The sequence below is a fragment of the Nothoprocta perdicaria genome, unplaced genomic scaffold (assembly GCF_003342845.1).
Source record: "Nothoprocta perdicaria isolate Ctin4 unplaced genomic scaffold, notPer1 scaffold_24, whole genome shotgun sequence".
Taxonomy (NCBI): domain Eukaryota; kingdom Metazoa; phylum Chordata; class Aves; order Tinamiformes; family Tinamidae; genus Nothoprocta; species Nothoprocta perdicaria.
The window spans coordinates 4187237-4211170 of NW_020455466.1; the positions used below are offsets into that span (position 1 = coordinate 4187237).

The following is a 23934-nucleotide window of genomic DNA, read 5'->3' on the forward strand; positions in this document are numbered from 1 at the left end:
CAGTCCCTATCAAACCCTCCGTGCAGGCCAGCAGTGGGGATGGGTTAAAGCAGAAAGACAAAACATGCTGTATCGTCCATGATAGATGAATTGCTCCAACAGTCTTCAGGCAGATGTTCCAGGACAGTATAATATACAATTACTCTGCCTTATCACCTTCCCAGGGACAATAAAGCTTCCTTCTTCTATAGCTCATGTGAGTGAAGGCAAAATTAGTTTTACTTTTACAACACTGACTCACTTATCATGTTGCCTTGATTGTGCTTTTACAGCTAAAGAAAACATATATTCCACACTTAAACTAAAAAAAAAAMCCCTAAAACCCCACCCCCCTGCCCCTCGCCTTTTATATAAAACCAGAGGATTCTTTTGACAGTAGGTATTTTGTATTGTAGTAATACAGCCCTTAAAAGCCTCATTCAGAACAGCATTCCTAGAAACACAACTAACTTGAAAACAACTGGACCTATTCATAAGTTTAACATCACGTATACACACATGGTGGAGTTCTCCTGAATCAAGGTAGAGCGGGTAGTTAGGTAAAGAAGGCATAGGTTTTCTGCAAGGGATGCCTATGTGAATAGCATGCCCTTRGTGACTATTTTAACTAAGCAGCCATTCTCAAATTCCACAGTGCTCTGTTGTAAAACACTTCTCAGAGAAGTCATTAATCCACATAGCTCTTAGAGGCCACAGAAGTTTACTGTATTATACTGTATTATAAATAATCCAAGTATTTTCCAAAAATAAACATAAATTAAGTAAACATAAAATTAGGAAGAAATTTATGCATACATTTGTTTCCATTTTGTTATCTGATATATACAGATTTTATTTATTTTTTTAACTACTGAGAGGAAAGCAATCCATATATAGCAGGGCTATTTCAAGCAGTTTACAGAGCAGCAGCTTACCAACATGAACGGAATATCAAGAGAAAAATATGGCTCCYGATACCCGGGAATCTCTTCCTCTGAGCTACTGGACGGTCACAGCTCAGGAGGCTGTGCCCTAACGAGAGCAGGCTCCCCTTGCTCCCCATGAGCCATTACTGCTTTCAGGCCTACCCTTTCTGCAGCTTATATAACGACGACATGATCTCCAAAAAAGAAAAGGAAAAAAAAAGRAAAACAACAAAGAAAAGAGAAATGTATTTGGAAAGACACACTGAAGCTCAGGTTTAAAAACGAAACCAGACTAAACCAGTCATATCTGATCATGACAATGCTTGAAGACTGCACGCACCCAAGTGCTTGAAAAGTCTTTGTTTTCTTGAAAGGGTGTGGGTTACCAGATCTAGAGACAAGGTTTGCAAAGAAGACAGGAAATAGGCACCAAAATGGCCTTTGAGCTGAATTCAGACTCCCAGCTGCTCTGGCTCCCTTGGGGCTCTAGGCACTRAGCAGTTGCACAGCTGTGCCAATGGAAGGGTTTCACTGCAAGGCCACAGGGCCCCCTACACTGCTATGGGAAAAGCAATCCTATATYTAAGATGCCAGACTGCCTCCAAGAAAGCTGGTCCATGCTCATTGCACAGCAGATTGCCTTTCTATGACAACACATCATCCAGAATGATGTTAGGCCACACATTGCATGGAGGAATGGCAGAGAAAGCAGCCTTGACCTCAGAAAAAATATAATCTAAGCCCTGGAGAGGATATGACAGGCACAAAGCAAGGAGGAAAAGAGCGGCCACGGGGGCTGCAGGCGACGCGCTGCTGCCCAGGGCAGGAGGCGGCTTTTGCCTCCGTCGGGTGCATCGCTGCAAACAGCCCAGTCTGTCTACCACAGCCATGCAAATTCCCAATGCTGTTAACAGATATAAGAACTAATGTAGCTCTCAGTAGGGTAATCGAGTTCGCTTTAATTAGTTATCAACCTTTTCTACAGAAAAAAAGTATACGAAATGTAAGTCACTCCCATCTGCTCAGGAAAAGGATACGCTGGTGTCCCTATCTTCTACATAACAGCTGAGAAACTCAGGCACTATTGGCGGCAGTGCAAATCCTGTGTTCCAGGCTCTCCTTACCCCGGGCAGGCCCCACCTCGTTCTCATGCACCCCRGCACAGTGCATTAGCTGGCATGAGGCGTGCTGCACCCTCCTTCCTTCCCGAAGCACTGCCAGTGGAGGGTGAGAACGGGCAGGGGCCAGGCGCTCCCAGAGCCTTCCTTTCCTCCAGCTAGGATTGACTTGCTGCTGAACTATGAAGCGTTGGTGCTCAGATGCAGAGCAACTTACCTACCATCCTTCCTGTTACAGCACTCCCACCAGGCTACCCCGGACTGAAGCTGAAAAGGGGGATTTCGGAGCAGGGAAAGAACATGAAATCCCCCTTATTATTACAGCTCAGAGAGGACAAGAGCTCAGCTAGAACAAGCAGATACTGCATCTACCCGTCAAGATAYTCTCCTGCAGCCCAGAGCGCCAGCAGAGGCCACCTTGTCCTTCACCTCCGCAGCCTCGTCCAACACAGAATCAGAGAATGGCTGAGGTTGGAAGGGGCCTCTAGAGATCCTCCAGTCCATCCCTCCTGCTCCAGCAGGGACACCCAGAGCACGGAGCACAGGGCGGCATCCAGGCGGGTTCGCAAGGCCTCCAGAGAAGGAGACTCCACAGCCTCCCTGTGCCAGGGCTCTGTCACCCTCACTGTTAAGAAGCTCTTCCTCACGGTAGCCTCCCCTCTCCCTCGGCACCCGGCACCACCGGCCACAGCTCCYGGGCACTGGCCGGCAGGTAGGGACTGACTTGCAGGTGGCAACTCTCCGTTCTGTTCCAACACATACTCAGGTTTATTTTCCCATCAAGGGCTCTAATTGAAGTCTTCTCCCCGTCTGAGTCGGATTTCAACAAATCTGGTACAAATTCCTTTATCTTTGAAACCTCCTTCCTACCTGAACGTATTTTTATTGTGCCTCCAAATCACTAGATTTTAGCACAGCAAATCAATCAACTAAATACCACATAAGATGACTTTGTTATAATTTATTAGTGCTGATCAAAATCTTAAAGGCTAGGTAATTAAAATTCAAATTAAAATGTGATGAAAATCACATTTAGCCTCCTAAATGAAAAGGCTGAATTCCAAACAGGTAGACAGCCACTGGACCTCGTATTAGACAGGAAATTTGTGGTGMTCGTTGTCACTAAAAATGTATGAAAACAGCTGTATTTATACGAAGAATAGAAGCCAAGTTTGAACAAATACCATCATTTGTATTTGTATCAAACACCATCATCACCTATATATTATGGCATATTTCATCACTAAATGACCTAAAAGAAAATGGAATAAATACCAAAGAAAGCAGTTATGGAATAACCTGTCCATGATAAAAGCTGCTTCCCACTCACTAAGAAATGTCAGTACTCTCAGTCTTTGACATAAAAATCTCYGCCAAATAAAGTCTTTTCTAAATAAAAATATAGAAAAGAAAGCTGAGTATGTTCTCTTTCCTTTCAGTGATAATAGTGATAGGTTTAAACATCGTTATAAAATGACCTGTTGATGACTTGCAATAAAGAATTTTGGACCCAGAAACATTGATAAATGTAGCAAATGAAACCTCTTTTGTCATGGATTTTTGTCCTGTTAACTAATCCTCCCTCTACAAGAACAGCAGCTCCCCAACATGTCCTTCAAGATGCTCCAATCAGGCAAGAAAAAACACTCATGCTGGATGCCTAGCCTGGTAAAATACATTATCTGGTCATAAGTAAGAAGAAAGGTTTAACAGCAGAATTTTGCCTGCCTGGCAAAAGAAAGTCCATGACTTTTTTTTCCCCCTTTYCCTATTCAGCTCTTTTAGGAAATATGTAGGAACTCAAATAATCTCAGGAACTTCCATTCCTGTCAGATTGGACTGAAACTGCCCAAGAGATAAAAAAATTATTAAAGTAACTGCCTGATGATGGGTGGCCMGTGCAAGTTCCAGTGCTAGTCAGGACACGAGGCTAAAAGTCAGTCCTCCTAAACTGATCAGTAAAACTTACCTTGTCAAAGAAAAGACACACCTTCTCCCTCCTGAAATAAATATGAGGTTCTAATGGTTTGCTTATATGCTGAAAAAAACATGTAACAGGTATCTCCAAAATGTAGTTCTCTGGTTGGATCTTAGCAAGAGCTTGTTAGCAAGGAGCGCATGAAACACCACACTTTTCTACTGAAAAATCATCCAAACTTTGTTTGTGCACCCATCTCTCAATACTGTCTACAACCTCAAAATTGCTTCAAGTATTTTTTGGCTGGCAGGCTGTGCACGCCAAACTTCAAGCAGCAACTGCCTCAGGAAGTCTAGCAAGGGATGACGTTTCAGACCGTGTTTCTAGCAAAGCAAATTACATCCTCGACATGAGAGTCACCTCAGAGAATCAATAATTAGCTTGAACAGGGATTGAAAGAGAATGTCCTGAAGTGATAAGTATCAAGCTATACAGACCATATTTTAAGGGGGACTAGTAATATCACAATCACAATAAGCTACTARCATGATGCTCTAGTGGTTTAGGCTGTCACTAGAACCCCTTGATGTATTTATAGGATGACGACACACGCTTTTATAAACTGCAGAGATTCTAGTTGTGTTTTTGCAAAATGGTATCACCACAGAATATATATCTATACGTGCACGGAGCTATATTCCATGAATCGCAGTGTGCTACACTTTTTTGCACAAGTGGAAGGAAAAGCTTCTAGACCTGGACTGGTAGCTCTGCTACCTGCCCTGGAGGCACCAGGGCGCATTTGGCAGCTTCTGAGGGTCAGGAGCATCGCCCTCACATCAAAGAGGAAGCCCTTTGCTCTTAGGCTATGAGCAGCACCAGCTATTCCAGTCCCCATTCCCTTCTCTTGCAGCTCCTTTACTGGAGCAGTGAGGAGAGTCTCCATGCACYCGTGTGGGTGGGAGAAGGGAAATGAGCAAGACTGGCCTCCCAGGCACTGGCCTCCCAGCACTCTAAGCCACAAAACAGTCTGCGAGGCAAAGGTGAGGAGARCCCTAGGGATCCCTTTTTTCTTTTTTTTCACTGAGAATGCAAAGTAGAAGGCCTTCCCCCAAAATGTCTGAGAATGCAGGACACATGCAATAATTTCAATCTTTTTTTTTTTTTATTATCATTTTTCTGTGTAAAAAGTGCATGTGAAGAAAAACACTGAAGGCCAAATTCAGTACAGCATTATGTGGCATGCAAGTTAAAGACAAAAGAACAAACAAACARAAARAGAATGTGTAATAGCACACACATTCCTTGAATGCTACTAACGCCACTTTTTAGTTTTTTAACAGACAGAAAGGAAATTGGAAACTAAAATTCTAACAGATCACCACTCAGCATGTGCACATATCATATTTCCTTTAGTGACTTTCTTTGAAAAGAACAACCAGATATTAATACAAGATAATAACACCAGAGCAACACTGACCAGTTGCAGCAGCCAAGCTGTGGTTTTCAACGGTACCTCCTAAAAGAAAGTCCCTCGGTCTCGACAGCCTGTGTGGCAGTGACCAGGCCCGGGCGGGAGGCGCAAACCCTGAGGGGGGGCGAGGCCGGCAGCAGCGTGCAGGCCGTGCAGGCCGTGCAGGCCGCAGCACGTGCTCGCGGGGCCTCCTCTCCATGCTGCTCGTGCTTATGGAATTACTGATGGGCTTCCATATCATAGAATCATAGAATCATAGAATCAGAGAATCAGAGAATCATAGAATGCTGAAGGTTGGAAGGGACCTCAGAGGTCATCGAATCCAACCCCCTGCACACGCAGGGTCACCTAGAGCACGGGGCACAGGGCTGCATCCAAGCGGGTTTTAAAGATCTCCAAAGAAGGAGACTCCACAACCTCTCTGGGCAGCCTGTTCCAGTGCTTTGTCACCCGCACAGTGAAGAAATGCTTCCTTAAGTTCCTGTGGAACTTCCGATGCTTCAGTTTGAAGCCATTTCCTCTAGTCCTGTCACTGCCCACCACTGAAAAGAGGCCACCCCCCTCCTCCTCACTGCCTCCCTTGAGGTATTTATACACATTGATCAGGTCCCCCCTCAGCTTTCTCTTCTCCAGGCTGAACAGGCCCAGCTCTCTCAGCCTTTGCTCATATGGCAGATGTTCCAGGCCTCTGATCATCCTGGTAGCCCTGCGCTGGACTCTCTCCAGCAGCTCCACATCCCTCTTGTACTGGGGAGCCCAGAACTGGACGCAGTACTCCAGATGTGGCCTCACCAGGGCTGAGTAGAGGGGGATGATCACTTCCCTCGACCTGCTGGAGACGCTYTTCTTAATGCACCCCAGGATCCCGTTGGCCTTCTTGGCCACCAGGGCACACTGCTGCCTCATGGTCAACTTGTCGTCCACCATGACACCCAGGTCCCTCTCTGCGGGACTGCTCTCCAGCAGGTATATAGCGAGCAGGAAGCACCACTCATTAAAGGAAATAAAAATCTGCATTTCTACTTATACTTTCTACTTGTAGCARGTAGAGTGTTATCACTACGATACTCACTGAAAATGCTGAAAGCAACAGACTTTACAGAGCGACTGTAGCTGTGCACACAGTGCAAAAACCTCTGCTAGAGTGATTCAGGAGCAAAACAGTCAGCTGTATACACCTATATATGTATATGCACATGTGTATAAGCAAGCATTTTCAACGTTTCTGATAAGCACCAGCTGCAGTTAGTGCAGAGGGCAAGGACCATCATGACTATTGCCACGCACTCTGCTTCCTACCAGGAAGAAACCAGACCTGAAGGCAACTCTCCGGGTCAGTGCAACAGCTGATCTATACTATGTACTGTCACATCTCATATTTTAAATATAAAAAGTTTTCTTAGACAATAGAAATATCAAAGAAGAAATAATACTAATTGTAACCCTGTATGCTACGCATTYGTTAGAATAATTAAAGTAGATTTTTAGGATATATATAAATCTTATGCCAGAAAGTTTTTCTTTCATGGACTTGAATGCTACCTTGAATGCTACCATATACTTTCTTCCAGACTAATATAAATGTTTCCAAATATTTTATATGAATGTTTATTAAAAACCAGGGGTGGAATAATATTCTGAGGTATCCACATCTGGGAACTCTGCCCGTGCATTAGCAGAATTTGTCTCTCAACTTCCACCCCCATTTGTTTATAAGAACCCTGGTGCAAGGGGCTGGGGATCTTCAACTCCTGCTGCTGCCCGCAGTGGAGGCTTAAGTGCTTTGTGAAGGGCCAGGCTGCTCTACTGCACACGCACACATTATTCTCCTTAGCAATTCCCTGGATTTTGCACTCTTTTTTTGCCCAGTTCCACCCTTGCGGTACAGAAGTGTTTCTGTGTAACGTACTGGCGGTTGCCACTTKCAGTCATCAGGAGCCTAGTGTTCCATAGACTTGCATAGCCTGGTTATTCCCATACATACATATTAAATTTCACTGGTTACAAAAAAAAACCCAAAACACCAACATATAAATGTTAGCATTTTAATGATAAATATACTGTTTCATCATTTTATGTAGAAGTTGCCTTAACAGCCTTTCGGTTTTATTATGAATAAGTACATACCGTTACCTCAGTATTTAAAATAGTCCCTCGCTGTTCTTAATATAAGCAGGGACTAGTGCTCAGTTGACGCAATCATAACAAGACAACTAAAGGTTATTAAACTCACCAAAATAAACATGGAGAGAAGACACTTGCTTTGCACATTCTTAGGCCTTCGGTACAAGTCCTGGGGTGTGTTATAAACCGGCCTTTACAACCTATGAACATACACTGTAAGTCAGAGGGAAATAGGAATTCCCGAGGGATGCTGTCCAAGGAAAGAAAAGTAGCCCCTGCGGAGTCCCTCCCCCGAAGCCAAGCTGCTGCTGCTGCTGAAGCCACGCAATGAATCCTCCTGCAGCTGGAACTGCAGATGCCATAATCCCTTGCAGAATGTTGTCTAATTATTTTATTATGCATAATAAATGTAAAATATTTATTTTCGTTTACATAATTATATTAAAAATGCATACTATTCATTCTCAGTCTTGCAAGACATCCTTCACAAGTCATATACTTTATAGAAAGGTGCATTTATGGAATTAATGCTGTTTTGCTGGCACAGCTCTTTATTTTATAAAGGTTCTAAACTCTCTTATCTGCTGCCATGAAACATCACCAAACGTGTGGATGTTGCTTTCCACTCTTCCCTCTGCTCTAGGTACAGGTGTAAAATTAAACTATGTAGCAGAGGCTCAGAAGACCAAGAGTAATTTTATTTGATTACAGAACAGGATGGTGTATGTCCTGTCCTTGTAGTACCTGTCCCGCAGTCCCATGCACTAAGTTGCAGCAAAGATGTGTCTGTCCCAGGAACTAAGCTGCTGTTCCGCCCCAGCCTGAGCTCCCCTATATCTGAGTATGCTTGGCAAGCAGGGCTGGCCCATTTACCCTTCCCAATGTGCTCCAAATCCACTGGGAATGAAAACAACACCCCACAGGTGCATCATGCACATAAATCATCATTCCCTAAGAAGCAAAGATTGACACCTGGAAAGCCAGTACTGACAGCACTGGCTTTAAAGCCTAGCRTATGACTAAAATTAGATGCCTTATTAGTCAGGAATTCTTAATTTTAGACACACACACCTACAAAATGTATTTCAGTTTTTGAAATGCTCCATATCTGCATCTTTCATTGACTTTAGAGGATTCGTGGGAGTTTAGCACTTCTGAAATCAGGTTGCATTTAGGTCCTAAACTGCTGCCCTTCAACTGGCAGCCAGGTTTGAGGTATCTGGTCCCTGAGCACACAGCCCAGTTTCAGAAATCAGTTAAGTTCACAGATATTATCCTGTTTCAGGAGGTTATGGGACTCCTGGTTTCTTACTGTGCTCATTACAAAATGCCAATAGTATTTTTGTCACTATGACTCTAAGATATATAACCTAAAAAGTTTAGCCACAGCACACACCTTTTTAAAACAACATAGAAATGCAAGCTAAGAATTGCATATGGATTGGTGCTCTAGGGCCCTGTGAGACCAATTCGGTAGCATAAAATCGTGGTGAACAGTTATTAGGAGTGAATGAGTATTTCTGTACAACGAAGCAAACTGACTCAAGGATGGAGAGACACTCTGTGATTTGAGATACTAACTGCAAAGGACAAAACTAGAATAGCATTTTAAGCTTTCAATAAGCATTTTTTAAATGAGATAGATCAATGASAGATTTCCTTCAAAATGAACTAATATTTAAAAAACAGACTGAAAATATAATTGCAAATTATGATCACTACTAGGAGCTGGACACTGCCGTTACAGATAGAAAACTACAGATTTTCTATCTACAGATAGAAAAATGTTCATTTCTTTGTTATTGATAAGCTACAGATTTAGAAAATATAGATATCAACTGACCATAGTACAAAAAAGCAGAGATGGAAGATAAATTTTGCAAAACAATTTAACTCTAACCATAAACACTGATTCTAAAAGCAATGCTGTAAAATAAAATTGGCCTCGCTTTCTTTTGGAAATACACATAGTATTGAGATTGCATAATTTGTGAGATAAAAACCCTAGATTAGTTTATTATTCACTTGGGAAAGCCGTATCAGTTCATGGTCTTTCCAAGTTAAGAAAGGAACTTCCCTCACTGACTGAGGGTTACAAAGAATAAATTTCCTTTTCTGTTCTATGCAGCCAAAATCAATCTGGATCCCATAGTCTATTCCACTCATTTCTGCTGCTAGGAAGAAGACACTGAGTTATAGGGGCATGTACAGTCACAAATGATCCACGTTTTAGTAGCGTTCCTAAATTCAGATTTCCTTCTTTTAATAGCCTTTGTTTCTATACTTCTTGCCAASGTTAGTTAGCCTTTCATTCCCCTGTCTGGCAAGAGTTTTTGGCGGAAGATTGTTCACAAAAAAAAATMTGGACACTGGTCAGCTCGAAGAACCCTTTGAACATTCCTTTATCAGCTGAACAGGAATAATTACAAATATCTATTATTTAGACAGTCTTTTTATTCAAAAGTCCCGTACGACTTTTTAGCGAGCAGAGATCGTTTCACCTATCAGTGAAAGGAGATGTTGTGATAGCTCTAACAACATGTTACTCCATATCCATGCACAAGATGAGGAATATTCATCTCCATATCCATGCACAAGATGGGGAATATTCATCTCACGAAGGTACAAAAGTCATGAAAGAGCCTGTAGCTGCAAAGCAACATCTGCAACAGTCCTGATGAACTCACAGTGCGATGGCTGTGCTGGACTCACCAAAGGGGGAGCATCACCACTAGGCATGGGGGCTCCCTTTATTACCAGATCTGCAGGTTTGGATATGGTTAAGTCATGTTTTGCATGGCTGACACAAGAGCAAAGAGTCTGCAGAAGTGGTTTGAAGAACATTACTTGCTGAGTTGCTATTGCCCGTTCTTCATGAAAACAGATAGTAACAGGTGAGCTAATAAGCAGACAACACGTGATTCCCTTACAAATATTGTGCAAAATAAAGAGGAAAAAGTGCCAGAGGTGGATGGAGTGCTGAAAATGTATCTGTCACAAGCCTGGCTAATACTGCAGGCGTGTGGGAGGCGGCAGCCCYGCAGGGCCGGCTGGGCCCCGACAGGCAGGGCCGCCCCGGCTGCCCTGGTGGCCACAGGGGCCTGCAGCGCCCAGTGCCTGTGCTCCCAAGGGCCGGCCCTTTGCCCTGTCCCTGTGCTCCCAAGGGCGGGCCCTTTGCCCCCAGTGCCTGTGCTCCCAAGGGCTGGCCCTTTGCCCCCAGTGCCTGTGCTCCCAAGGGCTGGCCCTTTGTCCCCAGTCCCTGTGCTCCCAAGGGCTGGCCCTTTGTCCCCAGTCCCTGTGCTCCCAAGGGCCGGCCCTTTGCCCCCAGTCCCTGTGCTCCCAAGGGCCGGCCCTTTGCCCCCAGTGCCTGTGCTCCCAAGGGCCGGCCCTTTGTCCCCAGTCCCTGTGCTCCCAAGGGCCGGCCCTTTGCCCCCAGTCCCGCTGCCTGGGCAGCGCTTTGCTCCCGAGGGCGTCGCTGAGGAGCCGGAGCGGCGTGAGCGGAGGCTCTGCCCAGACCAGGTCGCGGGAGCAGGCGGAACGGGCCTGCGGTGGAGGGAAAGTGACACCCTGCAGACACTGTGCAAGGGGTTCCCAGCGCTATGGAGGCTCAAAGACTTCCTCATAGTCCTGATAAAACATGTAAGAGACATTTGTTTCTTCCCCAGTAACCTCAAATACAACATAACACCAGCAAAATCCTGTCATTTCCTGGCATTCCCACCCCGTACAGAAACCTGTCCCTCTGTTGCTCCCTGAGCACCCTCTGGAGCAGGTCACCTCCTGCTGYCGCACACAGCGGCACTGAGCAAGGCCAGGGCAGGATCTGCGCCCGCGCCCCTCGCGGGCTCGGCAGCCAAGCCCAACGTGCAAACCCGGCCCCAGCAAGAGCACTGCCAGGCACCAGCGCCTCCCAGCAAGGCGCCCTAAGCCAGGCCCTACTGTCCTGTGCTGCAACAGGATTGCTCCTCCCCACTGGGATGGTCCATGGAAGGGGGCGACCCCAGGAGGGAGCCTCTTGGAGCCGGCAGTGCCAGGGAGGCAGCATCGCCCGGGGCTGGGACGCTCCCTGCTGCGCAGCCTGTCACCCCAACCATGTTCCCTACAGGCTGCTGCTTCCAGCAACGCGAATCCTTTAATGTGGCCACTCTGGGGAATCCAAAAGCACACAGTCATCTCAGATGACTTCATCCAAAGTGTACTGAAGCCAAAAGAAACAATCCTATTTTAAGGGAGGGAAAAAATAAATAAATCGGGAGGCCAGAGGAAGTTCTTTAAGGTGGGAACAAAAAAAAGAAAGATACCTCAGTTATCAAGTTCAGTCCTTTGCAGATCTGCACAGCAGTTTAATGGATGCTCAGTATAGCAGACTTCACCAAACATTCACTTTATAGACACAGACTAATAAAACTCCAAGTTTTGTAGAGAAACTGTACAGATCASTGCAAAAGTTTTCTGTATAGAAGCTTTCTTTAAAGTAGATCATAAACAGTGCAAAATTAGATAGTGTGACAGTGGCTAGCCATTGTTATATAATCTAGTGTTAGGAAACTACATTTAAACATATACTAAAATAACATTATAGATGTATGTTTAGCACTGAAAAACAAAAACATTACAGTGGTGCTATCAGATGTCTGACTTGCCCTGCTTGTGCATATGAATCACAGCACATGCACCTATTTCCACAGTCATCTATCCCATTTTTTAAAGAACTTTCTGAACCTTAGACCTTGTAAGTTGCTTATGAATGACTTCTTTATAATACATATAGACTAGCTGATAAAAGCATTCAAGGTTGTAGAAAAAACATGTTTAAGAAGAGTTAAGAAGCACTGTAAGTGGCGACACAAGATCTATTCTAATAGCTATTTTATAAGAAATGTAATGAACACAYGAGATGAACAGCACAAGAAGTCTAAATAGTTCATAAGAGTGATTTTTGAGGCCTTAAATGCGCTGTTATAATAGGATGGGTTTTAATGGTGTGACTTAGGAGGCACTGCCACAGGCCCACCCTACATCCTCTCTCACCCAKTCTCGCCACTGCCATCTTGCCCAACTTGGCTGGCAAGCAGAAAACTCGAGCAGAAACACGAGACTCAGCAGCACTTTAACCAGCTCCGGTTGCTTCCAGTTCTAATACGTGTCTGATGAATATTTAGGCTGCTGAGCCTTTTCAGGGACTTTTCCTTTCTTGGTGGAATGGCTGCAACTCAACCGAGAAAAATTTCGAAAGTGCAGCTGATTTGAAAAGGCAAAGCAGATAAGCAGTCTCACCATGGAGAATTCTARCAGACACCAGAGCAGCTGGGAAACAAACACTCAACATTAGCATGGCAGTGTTGCCATTAAAAGGTTTCCCGTCATTTGTTTTTCTTTATAAAGTAATACCTAAATACTGAAGACTAAGATTTTAAATTTAGCTCCTAATTTAATATGCAATTACTGCTGCGCTGATGGTGTTTTAATGGCAATATATTTTTATTGGTGACTTCAAATGAACCTCGTCTGATCACCTTAACCCTTCTTTCATCATGCTTTAGCTAATGACTCATTACCTGTAGTCACACCAGGGACATCTGTAAGGCTTTTCTCCAGTATGGACACGCTTATGTCGTGTCAGATGCGACTGTGTTGTGGAAGCGAAGTTACACTCATCACATTTGAACGGTTTCTCTCCTAGAAGAGGACAAGAGAAGATATGCATTATCAGTTCTCATCAACAGAAAAGGAAGATAAGCCTGCATTTCTGGCAAACCCCTTGAGCTAGATTTTTGTCCATATATATCTCAAAAGCAAATACAGAATACATTTCCAAATACAAGGTATTAATTACAAAGCATTGTGCTCACTATGCTCACTTCAGCAGCCAGTGTGTCCCTCCTGGTGTTATTGCAGCAAAAAGTGAGGAGCAGGATCTGCAATGAATCAGGGTAAGCAGGGTGTTGGGACCACATGCCATGAGATTGTCTTCACCAGCAGGAGACAGGCATTCCTCGCATCTGGAATACCCTCTGGCTTCTATTGCAGCTGTGCCCATGTACAGAGAAACGTTCTTCAAGACAGAAGGTAAGAAATCAAGCTGGGACCTGTGTTCAGCACCTGCTCTGAAATGAACATCTCTGGGAGAAGGCTGAACGTCTTTGGCACTGTGCTGGGTTTTTTTGTTTGTTTGTTTTTGTCTCTGCCCCTGTATTTTAGACCTTGGAGTTGTAATAGAATAAGCATAAACAGACTGAGAGAAAAAAACAGAACTCCTCCATCCTCCTTCTCTTGCTTGCTGTCCTTCCGAACAGTGGCTCAGTTTCTGGGCAAAGACTCGAAAGGTTCATGAAAAAACAAGAAATCAACTAACCTAAGACAACAGCATTGCCAGAGGACTAAAATTCAGTCTCTGATAAATATGGGAGTGCACTGTAATTACCAACACCAGAGGTTTATCTTTGTAGCCAAAAGACTGAAGGCAGCTCCTAACTTCTGGAGCCTYAGAAGCATTTTGGGGGCCTTCAGAAGTACTTGTAGTCTAGGCACTACACAAGAAATCAACCTCCCTAACTTAAACCTGAATAAAACTGTTAGGGACAGATGCCTACTTTGTACAGTGTGCAGATAGCCATTCTCAAACTAAGGTCCAAGTCCCTCAGCAGGTATAACCAGTGGATTTTCAGACTGCCAGCAAAAGACACATCACTGGAAGACAATACTAGCAAAGGACCATTCCCAAGGGATCAGGCCTCCAAGACTGATTTTTCAAACTTCCTCAAAACATGAGACATTCGAGACTTCAAAAACACATTGCCAGATTTCTGAGAAGACATAGAAATCTGCATTTTTCAATTGTTGAGATTGATTTCTTCTTCCCTTCCAAGAGAAAACTATGAAAACGGGTCCTTAGATCTGAAAAGTCTGGATGGAAGAGCAATAGAGTAGCTGCTGAAAGCTCCATAAAGAGTTGGAATAATTGCTTTTAGCAGCTGCTGGAGAGAATTTCAGCTACTGTTTTTCATTTATTGTTTCTCAGGACAAAGAAAGGTGAAGGGGCAGGCCTCAATGCAGAAGGCTCTATGCTGGACAAATTGAGACTGCGAGGAAGGATGTCTTTCCTTCCCCAAATGGGCTTTTCTTGTCAGACACTGGCGCTCTGCTCCGAAGAAACTGATTCTCCCAGCAGCCTGAGGGGTCCCGGCTTCCTCCTCAGCTAAACTCTCTGGGAGGCCATAGGCTCCATGGCAACACAACCTGCTCTTGAACCACAAATTTTCTCTGCCCGATTTATTTTATCCTGTAGTATTAAAGAAGACAGCAACACTTTCAAGCCTAAGTAGCAAGGCTGCAAGTATTTTAGATAACATACTRACTTATTTTAACTGCTCTCATTGAAAATGCACTAGGACTTCCTAAGCATCCCCCTCGCGAAGAAGCAAATCTGCCCCTCAGGTTGATTCTCAGGCTGCTGTTCGGCGSAGGCTTTACCAGGCAGGCTCTGCTGCTGCACCAGGGCGGGCCAGGGAGGCTGACACATCAGCGAGTGTCTGTGGAGGCCAGGAGGGTCCKGGAACCCCCTTGTGACCCGGGACAACCTGATATCCCTGCCCGCTGCAGGCGGAAGCCTCAGCCGAGGCGCCCTTGGCAGCTTCCCRCTCCCGCCGGGCGGCAGCAGCCCCGCACGCGGCACCCGGCAGCAAGGGCGGCCGCGCCGGCGCCGAGGCCAAACGCCTCCTGTCCTCCTGGAAAACTGCACATGAGGGAGGAAATAAAATTGAAAGAACACAGCTTGGTATTTAATTGGGTTGGATGTCATTGGTGGGGAGAAGATTATTCTAGGTGCAGCAGTGGTACTTTCACATTCTCTTTAATTTTTGTCTTTCTTAGCTCGAGGACAGAATCTTCTGTGCCAGCCTAATCTGCCTCCCCCCGGCCTGCCCCGAGACATCCCAGCCAAGGAGCTTCGACACCCTTTTCTGCTGCCTGCCCTGAGCCTTTTCGGCAGAATCAAGAGTCTGATCAACAGGAAATTGAAATAACATGAAATAAAGCAATAACGGCAGTATGTTTATAAAAAGCCCCACTACATTTACTAGGGCTAAAGAAAAGGTCCACCTATTTAAAGATTTATAGACGAAGATAAAAATACTGAAAATACTGTTTTGCTATCATAGAAAACTTCTCTGTCCCTCATCTAATTTAGTGAAAGCGAACCCCATAAAAACGTAAGATACATGGCCCAAAACGGTCAACAAACATGACATTGTTATTTAAAAGAAATGTTCTACATGTTCGAAAAGCAACCCCCTATCATTTTGTTTATATCATTTTGTTGCTTGTTTTCCACATAAGAGCTTCCCAACAAGCACGTTTCCTAACCAGAAGCTCACGAAAGAGGAAGTGATTCTGCTTTCTTAACAACAGCGCAAACAACATCTGAAAGGCATCAGCTGTCCGGGGCACCTGACATGGAAAATTTCCGTCCCAACAATCTGGAGTTGAGCAAAGCAGCTGAAAAAGGGTCAGATCATGGGGAGCGCTGGACTGTATAAAGGCTGTTATTAAGCCTGCAGCTTACCAGTGAGCTTCCTCCACCCTGCCCACTCTTTTCTTCTTAAAACATCATGACTAAAGCTTTCTTTTTCTTCAGCCTGTCTGGAAATGCCTCCTCCAAATTCTCCGCTGGCTTCTTTAGCATCTGTCTTAGCTTTTCTTCACAAATTACTGCTTTCTTTTTTCCTTTCTCCTTCCTTCTTCTCCTTGGTATTACCTCTTTCAATTTCTCTGTCTTTGAGGATAAGCTTTTCGGGACACAGAGCATGCTTTACTGTGATCATAAATTTCTGTGTACAGTTTATGTATTCAACATGTAATTTTTAAAGGAAAAATAAAATAATACAAACAACAATTATAAATCTGGGTGACAAATGCTGATTTGTGGGTGACAAAGTGATGGTTTTATTTACAATCATGACTGTCCAGGCAATTTTTACTTATAGCTTACTTATCGTGTATGTATGAATGTGCTACTGAGGACTCTGATACAAATGATGGAAGAAAAAATTAAATGGTGTCTTCCATTGGAAAGTCTTCAGGAATCAAACAGAATCTTAGCAAGATGGAAGAACTCTTACCCCAGGTGTCTCCATAGGGAGAGGTGCTGCTTTTGCTCCTATTYGTCTTTCATGGGATGCATTGAGCAGGACCAAAAGAATCCTACCATGCATTTTTGACCTTAGGAATGAGCAGACCACAAAACTTGTCTTTCTGCTTATATGTTACAGGACTCTTCTGATTTTCTAGCGTTTGTTAAGGCTGCTCCCTGGGGGCAGCTTACAGACTTCTTAAAGGAGCTTGAAATATTTTGAAGCAAATTCTATTTCCTTTTAGTCTGCTCCTCTTTTTTTGCATTTAAGACATACAAAAATAAGTAAACTCTAGATTTCTTGTAGATGCCATGTAGTTGCTATTTCACAATAAAATAGTTTGTATATTCAGATACAGGAATGAAATTCTTCTGCAAGACAATTCCTCTTAAGCAGGGAGAAAATTTTAAGATAGCCAAGGTTTCAGCAGCGTTTACAGTCAAAGGTTTGTTAGAATTAAGCTCCACACTCTGCTGCAAATATTTGTCTAAATAGAAATAATAATAATAAAAAAGCACATTTCTGTGGTATTACGAGGTATTATTATTTTTTCAAGCTGTGGTATGGAAGTTKAAAGGAAGAGGCTACATTATACATTAAATTCAATGCCAAATAATGTAACTACACATTAAAGTCAAAGTGCAGTTCACATGAGAAACAGAAACACAAAGTCACTCACTGGACTGGATAAAAACACATATATTATTAAATTTTCTTTATTACATTGAGTGATAAATGCCTTGAGAAGTGCAAGATTGAAATGAGTGAACAGAAGCAATCACACAAACAGCGGTCAGTATGATATAAGCTGTACAATAAGTACAGTAAGCTTCCAAAACTCATGAAAATATTTGAAAAAGACACATCTGCTTAAGTGTTTCTATAGGTTCATCGTGACTCTCCAGAACTGCTGTGAACAGTAAGTGTACTTACCCTCTAATGCTCTGCTACTGTCATGTATGTTCATTTTTTACTTTTACGATGCTCAGCAAGATCCTACCACAAGCAACATATGAGAAGCAAATGTAAACTGCTACTGTGTGTAATATGAGAATGAGGTTTGTGCAATTTACAGGACTACTCACTATTAACATAACAAAAGAAGTTTCACACAACAGAACGCAGGATGTGACTGATCAGCACTGTTGCAGCAAGCCAACGACTACAGCACTAACTGGAAGTTTACTGGAAAAAATGGATAGGAAGAGAAAATACCACAATGACAGACGGAAGACCAATAAAGGAAGAAAGCTGAATAACAATACGAAAAAAAAAAGAAAGAAAAATAAGAAGTGTCTTTATTGAGACCTTCTGATGGATAGGTTGAATTGTTAAGCTTAATAGTCATCAGTAACTCTTAAAGTAATTGCAATGCCAGAAATGGCAGTCGAGGCTCCTCCACCCCATGCAAGGACCGGCTCCTTTGCCCTTCAATCAGGAGTCTCTCACARGTGATAAGAGTCACCCATCATCTTGGACGGGAAAATGTTCTGCATCAGCCCCCTACACGGTCTGCATTACAGCACGGATTTAAACCTCTTAGAGCATTTTTGGTACCTATCCCTTTCAAACCTGATTGTAATTTGCTTTGGCATTCTGTTCATGGAAAACTGTGTCAACCACGGACAAAGCAAAAATATATATATATTGACACAAGAGGAGTGCATGCTGCTAAGAAGTGACRTAAAGTTGGGCACTGGATGAGAGCACAGGGGCACATACACAGGTGCAAAAACGCAGGCAAAGGTRGATTGTGTCATTCTCCTTGAAACAAATAGAAGAAGCAGATAATTTTTCTGCTAAAGAATCATCTCTGATTGTTTGTGCCACAGAGGCAGATAAATGCCAAAAAGATAGATCCCCCTGCCTCTGAGATACTGTCCTGTATAGTATAAAGTTAATAGCAAAGTAATAACGAGCCTCCAGTCCTGACATAAAATATAAAGTTATGCCTGCTAGATGCAAGCTTCGTGATCTATAACCTGTGAATCCCTGTGATCATAACACAAAAGTCTCCACCACAGTGGCAAAATGAAGGGCAAAATGCCATCCAAAACCCAGACAGCTTTTCACCAGGAACGTATGGTATTCGCAGGCATTTTCAGGTACCTTGAGACATAAACCAGGAAACAAAAATTATTTCCTAATGACCTGTGGCCTAATGACACACGCAAAAAATATAACCCACGATAGCCTGCAGTTCTGAGAACCCCCACCTGCACTCACATAGGTTAAAATACCCATTTCTTCCACTTTCCCATTCTAAAATAATGGTTAAGCGTTATTTGGTTAACTCTGGCTGCCCTGASTACGAGTCCTAGTCCCTGACATGATACCAGAGTTCAACATGGCAGGACAAAGGAGAGTTCCCATCACATTGCTATCAATGATTTACTCCTTCTCAAACTTTAAAAACAAAAACAAAAGTCATTTTCTTTATGAGTCCAGATTGGGTGAATTTCAGCCAACATGTGATTTTTTTTCAAAGCTCCAAAAAAAAAAMCAAGCCATTGGTTGCAACTGAAGCATGTAACTATCATTCTGGTGGTTGCACCTGCTCTTGTCATCACAGAGAGTGTGCCACATTAAATGAACCTACAGTATGTACTAAATGCCTATCCTTGGACATTTTAGGAACACAAGCATCATTCAGTGAACGGCAGCGGCTGCCCGCTCTCGGCAAAGTGCATCGGAAGAAAAATTCTGTCGCGTTAGCATAATCACCAGTGAGAATTATGAGCAGAATCTGGCCTTGCACATTGTTATTTACAGCAAATCCATTTCCAGTTATTGCCAGCTCAGCAGTGGAAACCCCACCTTTCTGTGAGGATCAGACTSTCCTCCAATATGGTTGGCCTAATAAACTGAAACCAAGGTGGAAAAAAAAATGGCTTTGGGCTCCCAAGGAAAGCGAAGAGCTGCTTTCCAGGAAATCACCCACTTCGATGGTGAAGGTCCTGAATCAGGATTAGCTTATTCAAGGATGTAGTAAAACCTCCCACAGATATTCCTCTATAAAAACTCATGGAAAATTCATGATGTGACAATTACAGCTTCCCATTTCCTTGCCATTTTTTTCCACTGCACACTAGACAACAGTCACTTAACTCACACTAAGTCCTGATGATGTTATACTGTCCTCATGCTAGTCAGCAAAACAAAAGCCACAGTGGTTTAAGCAGTAACACTCATGTGTCTGTTTGAACAAAATCCATTCAAATAATCAAACACTTACTAGGAGCYACTGAAAAACACAATTAAGGTAAAATGTATTAATAAATGTTTAATACTTACACTTTTTTTTTAGTCTTCTCAAGCTGAGAACCAATCTAATTTTATCTGATATTAAATTTTTATAACCAGGTGGTGGGAAAGCTTTACTAATTCTGCGMGAGAGAGATCCTGCTTTACATGCTAACCATGTGGTAACTCTTAAGGTTGTATCTATTAGCTACAAACTATCTTAAAATTGCAAAAGGGTAACTGAAACAACACTAGTTTTCAACTATGTTTCAGTCTAAAATAATGGATTAATCTATATGTAGTCTCTAATTTTCACCCAGGGACATTCTAGCAGGCTCTGGCAAAATCTTCACAGTAGGTAATCTACTTGGGCCTTGAAAAATAAAATAGCACACTTAGCATTCATTTAAGAAGAAACCCAGTCTTTATAATTCTACTTCTTTAGAAAAAAAGTCCCAAAATAGTGCCCCCAAAGCAATTACTCCAACTCGCAGCTAGCAGACTTGATGCAGACCTGCCCCGGGCTGCGTTCGGCTCTTGCAAAATGGCAGAGCAGAGCAAACAAGGAGCGGGCAGATTATCTGTGCCGCAACGTGCTGCTTGACTCGCTTCACTCCCCAGCGTGCAGATGATGCTCCCTGGCTGGGGAGAACACCCAGCAGAGCAGAGCAGAGCAAAGGCAGCCTCACTGACCTGTGTGCTGCCTCCGGTGCTTGGTGAGGGCATGGCGGGTCCCGCCGGCAAAGCCGCAGAGGTCACACAGGAACGACTTCTCGCCTGTTGCAACAATAAACAGATGAGGGACTGCGGAGGTCACAGATCATTAAAACATATCTATCAAGGCTTTCAGGGTTACTAATTCCTCCAATCAAATGTTTCCATGTAAATATGTCAAATGGGAATGAAATTACCACTGCGGTTTATTGACTGTGATAAAATCTGAAAAGCACCACTGAACATAATTACATACTTGTCAGACCCATAAAAATTAGCTTTATTATCAATGGAATGGTTTTGTACAACTTCATTTCTGTTAGATGTCTTCCAGATGGGGCTGCTTTATGCACTTGAACAGTTTTTATGCATATCCTGATTTTTTACAATTCCCATACATCTGGCCTTTCTGTGCTGAGTAAAGATTGCCTGGAAAAAAAAGTTAATATAGTGTATATATGATTCTGCTTAAATAAAATATATTGAATTTACTAACAAATTAAGGTTACTGAGAAATTTTCAACAGACCAGATCACGGTCATCTTTAGTTACCTTCTACTTATTAATAACTATTATTTTTTTTTTCCTGGAATATGCTGGAGAGCCCAGGCAACAATAAAAGCCACTTTATTCAGTACCAGTGGCAATTCGGTACTGTTTATGTTTGTAAAACTTTCATGGCATAAAGAAAGCAGGTCTGGGGATTGCTGCCGCAATTGCAGCAGAACCTCRTACCGTTCATCTTCAAATGATAATTTTTCCTTCCGAACCGGTGGAACAGTTTGGGAGAGCTTGGCAAGCTCGCTACTCATTTAGAAGTGTGCAAGTGCTCCGGTTTGGGTATTGCTACACGGGCTCGGCTTTGGCCCCGTTGTTTATAGGCGCAATCTGCCGTCGCGCAGCCACGTTTCCACGCAGCGGGTGCTATCTGCACCCCACAGGCCCGCGCCGAGGGGGCTCTGCAGCAATGGGGCTCTTACAGCAAACACTCCGGCTGTAAGAGCTGACTGGGTTGAGGGGTCGGGTGCCGGGTTGCTGACAGCTCCCATGGAGCGGCCGCCAGGAGCCTCCGCGACGCTGCTCCCCACAGCATCCGCTACGCTACTGCGCGGCTCTTCCCAAAGGCCTCGCGCCCCACCTCAGCATTCCCGGGAGGAATGGCATCCCATGAGGATGGCGTTCCCACATGGAAGCAGGTTGGCTGCCCACGGGAGCCCTCGCTCCGGCCACRAGGAAGGCAGCTCCTCGGCCTCTCCAAAGGAGCCTCAACCGGTGCTAAAATGGTGTCCCGGAAACCCCGCTGGACCTCCAGCAGGGAGCCGGGCTCCGAGAGGCGGCTGGAACCTGCTAATTCACCTCATAAGCGGGCCAGGGCCACCTCTATGCACTGCTACTTCAAACACCCAAATCTGTGAAAAATGCACACTGAAATATTAGCTTTTTTTTTTTTTTTCTTTTTTTTTTTCTAAATTATGGTCCATGATATGAGAGGACTAGTCGCAGACAGCACCTAAAGTGCTGCAAAATATTTTTGGAATCTCCATTTTGATTAGGAACCAGTCCTGGCCATTTGTGATTATAACTAAATTAAAAAGCGAAACAGAAAAAGCGGAATAAAAACCCACTGTAACTAACACACTCTCACATTGGTTATCAGAGGCAAGCTAGTTTCTGTTTCATATGAAAAATGCATATGATGTATCAAAATCTGAATATTACCACCAATTTTTGGTCAATAATATCACTGCAGATGTAATACGGAAGTGTTGCATGAGATTTCTGCACAATCTCTTTTCTCCTTTATTTTTTGCACCAGGCGTTTCAGCATGTAGCACTTGAGTTCATCAAAATATCAAAGAACAGGAGTGGAAGGACCATAAACATGGCTTAATTATAATTAATTATTAATTAATCAATCAAAATCTTCCTAGCTAGCTGTAACACCTACCAGGCCAGCCTAAACCCCACAGGTTAGGCTAAGCGCAATTCCACGYCTCGCCAGGAGCCGTTCCCACCCTCGGCGCGTTGCTCACCCCGGCTCACACGGCGTGTTGGCCGCCCCGGCGCGGAGCCCGGCGCGGCGGAGCTGGGCGCCCACGGCGCTGACCAGGACGCAGGGCGCCCGCGGCCTCTCCTTGCTGGCCCGCTCACAGTTACCTTGCGGAAGAGCGGATGCAAACGTCCCAAAACCAAGTACTGGCTTTAGAACAGGGAAACCGGTACCTCCCACGAAAGGATTTGCCGGTTAAACACTCCGCGTTCACCTAGGCCWCATCCGGGAGCGCTCCTGCAGGGAGAGCTCTTGTGCAGGTCCCGAGGCTTTRGCCCAGGAGCACTAGGCTGATGGAGATTCAATCTCTGCTTTTCAAGCTCAGGGAAGGGGATGAYGCATTTTATTTTCTCCAAGATTCGCTTTCAGAAATGTTAATGAATTAATTACATATTTGTGTATGTATCACGGGATACGCACACATCCACGCACCCATACAAATGCACACACAAAACTCCATTACCTGAGACTTTTAAGTTCAACTGCACAGTATTTCTTAGCTGTGAAGCTTAATGTGGGTTGAATTCCTCGCATCTAGATGTAATATTTCATTTGAGGTTATGAGTATGTATTGATACATAGATGTATTTTGCATTCCTCTGGATACGCTTAACAATTTTATCATTCCAACTTCAGAATTTGTGACTTTTTAACTTTCAGGAAAATGTAAAGGCAATATTTCACCTGCTGTACAGGGGGCTGATCTAACTTGCCATGTTTATATGATGGCAGAAATGCAATGGAAAATGGTCCCTTTCTTAACAACTTGAATTAGTTTCAAGTGCGCCATTTTGCATTCAAATGTAGAAAGACACGGAAACCAATCCTTTATTTTCTATTAGAAAACAGCCACTGTCCCCTATCTCTCATTATGGTGCAGACTACAAGACCTAACAACAAAAATCCATATTATTGATCTAGCCAAGTCTCCACAATTATTCTTTAGAAGGAAACGCCGACGATAAATTACATCTGCACTGGCTTTTCATCTGCTGTTCGATATAAGTGATCTCTCAGGGCAGGCTGGAGACCTTAAATCGTCAACACCCTTGTCAAAGAAGCTAAGGAGGCCTGGGCTTCCCACAAACAGCTTTGGAGGAACTTTTAACCTATAGTTGCTAGCGATAACATAGATTTTTAGAAAATGGGGAAGGAGCTGTTCAGGAATAACAAACAAATATTTTTATTCTGAGTGAAAACATCACATTTGATCCCTGTGAGAAAGTGACCAGGCTGTAAACACAGCATAATTTTTCC

The 23934-nt window shown here is 43.7% G+C and overlaps 1 protein-coding gene across 1 annotated transcript in view; it reads right to left on the reverse strand.

The window, feature by feature from the left end:
• The window catches only part of ZNF407 (zinc finger protein 407), a 300301-nt gene that overhangs the window by 103108 nt on the left and 173259 nt on the right, over positions 1-23934 (reverse strand). Inside the window, exons 6-7 of the mRNA XM_026039740.1 lie at positions 20607-20690; positions 13098-13218 (exon numbers count right to left, since the gene is read on the reverse strand). Coding sequence (XP_025895525.1) covers positions 13098-13218; positions 20607-20690 — 205 coding nt within the window. The remainder of the gene's footprint in view (positions 1-13097; positions 13219-20606; positions 20691-23934) is intronic.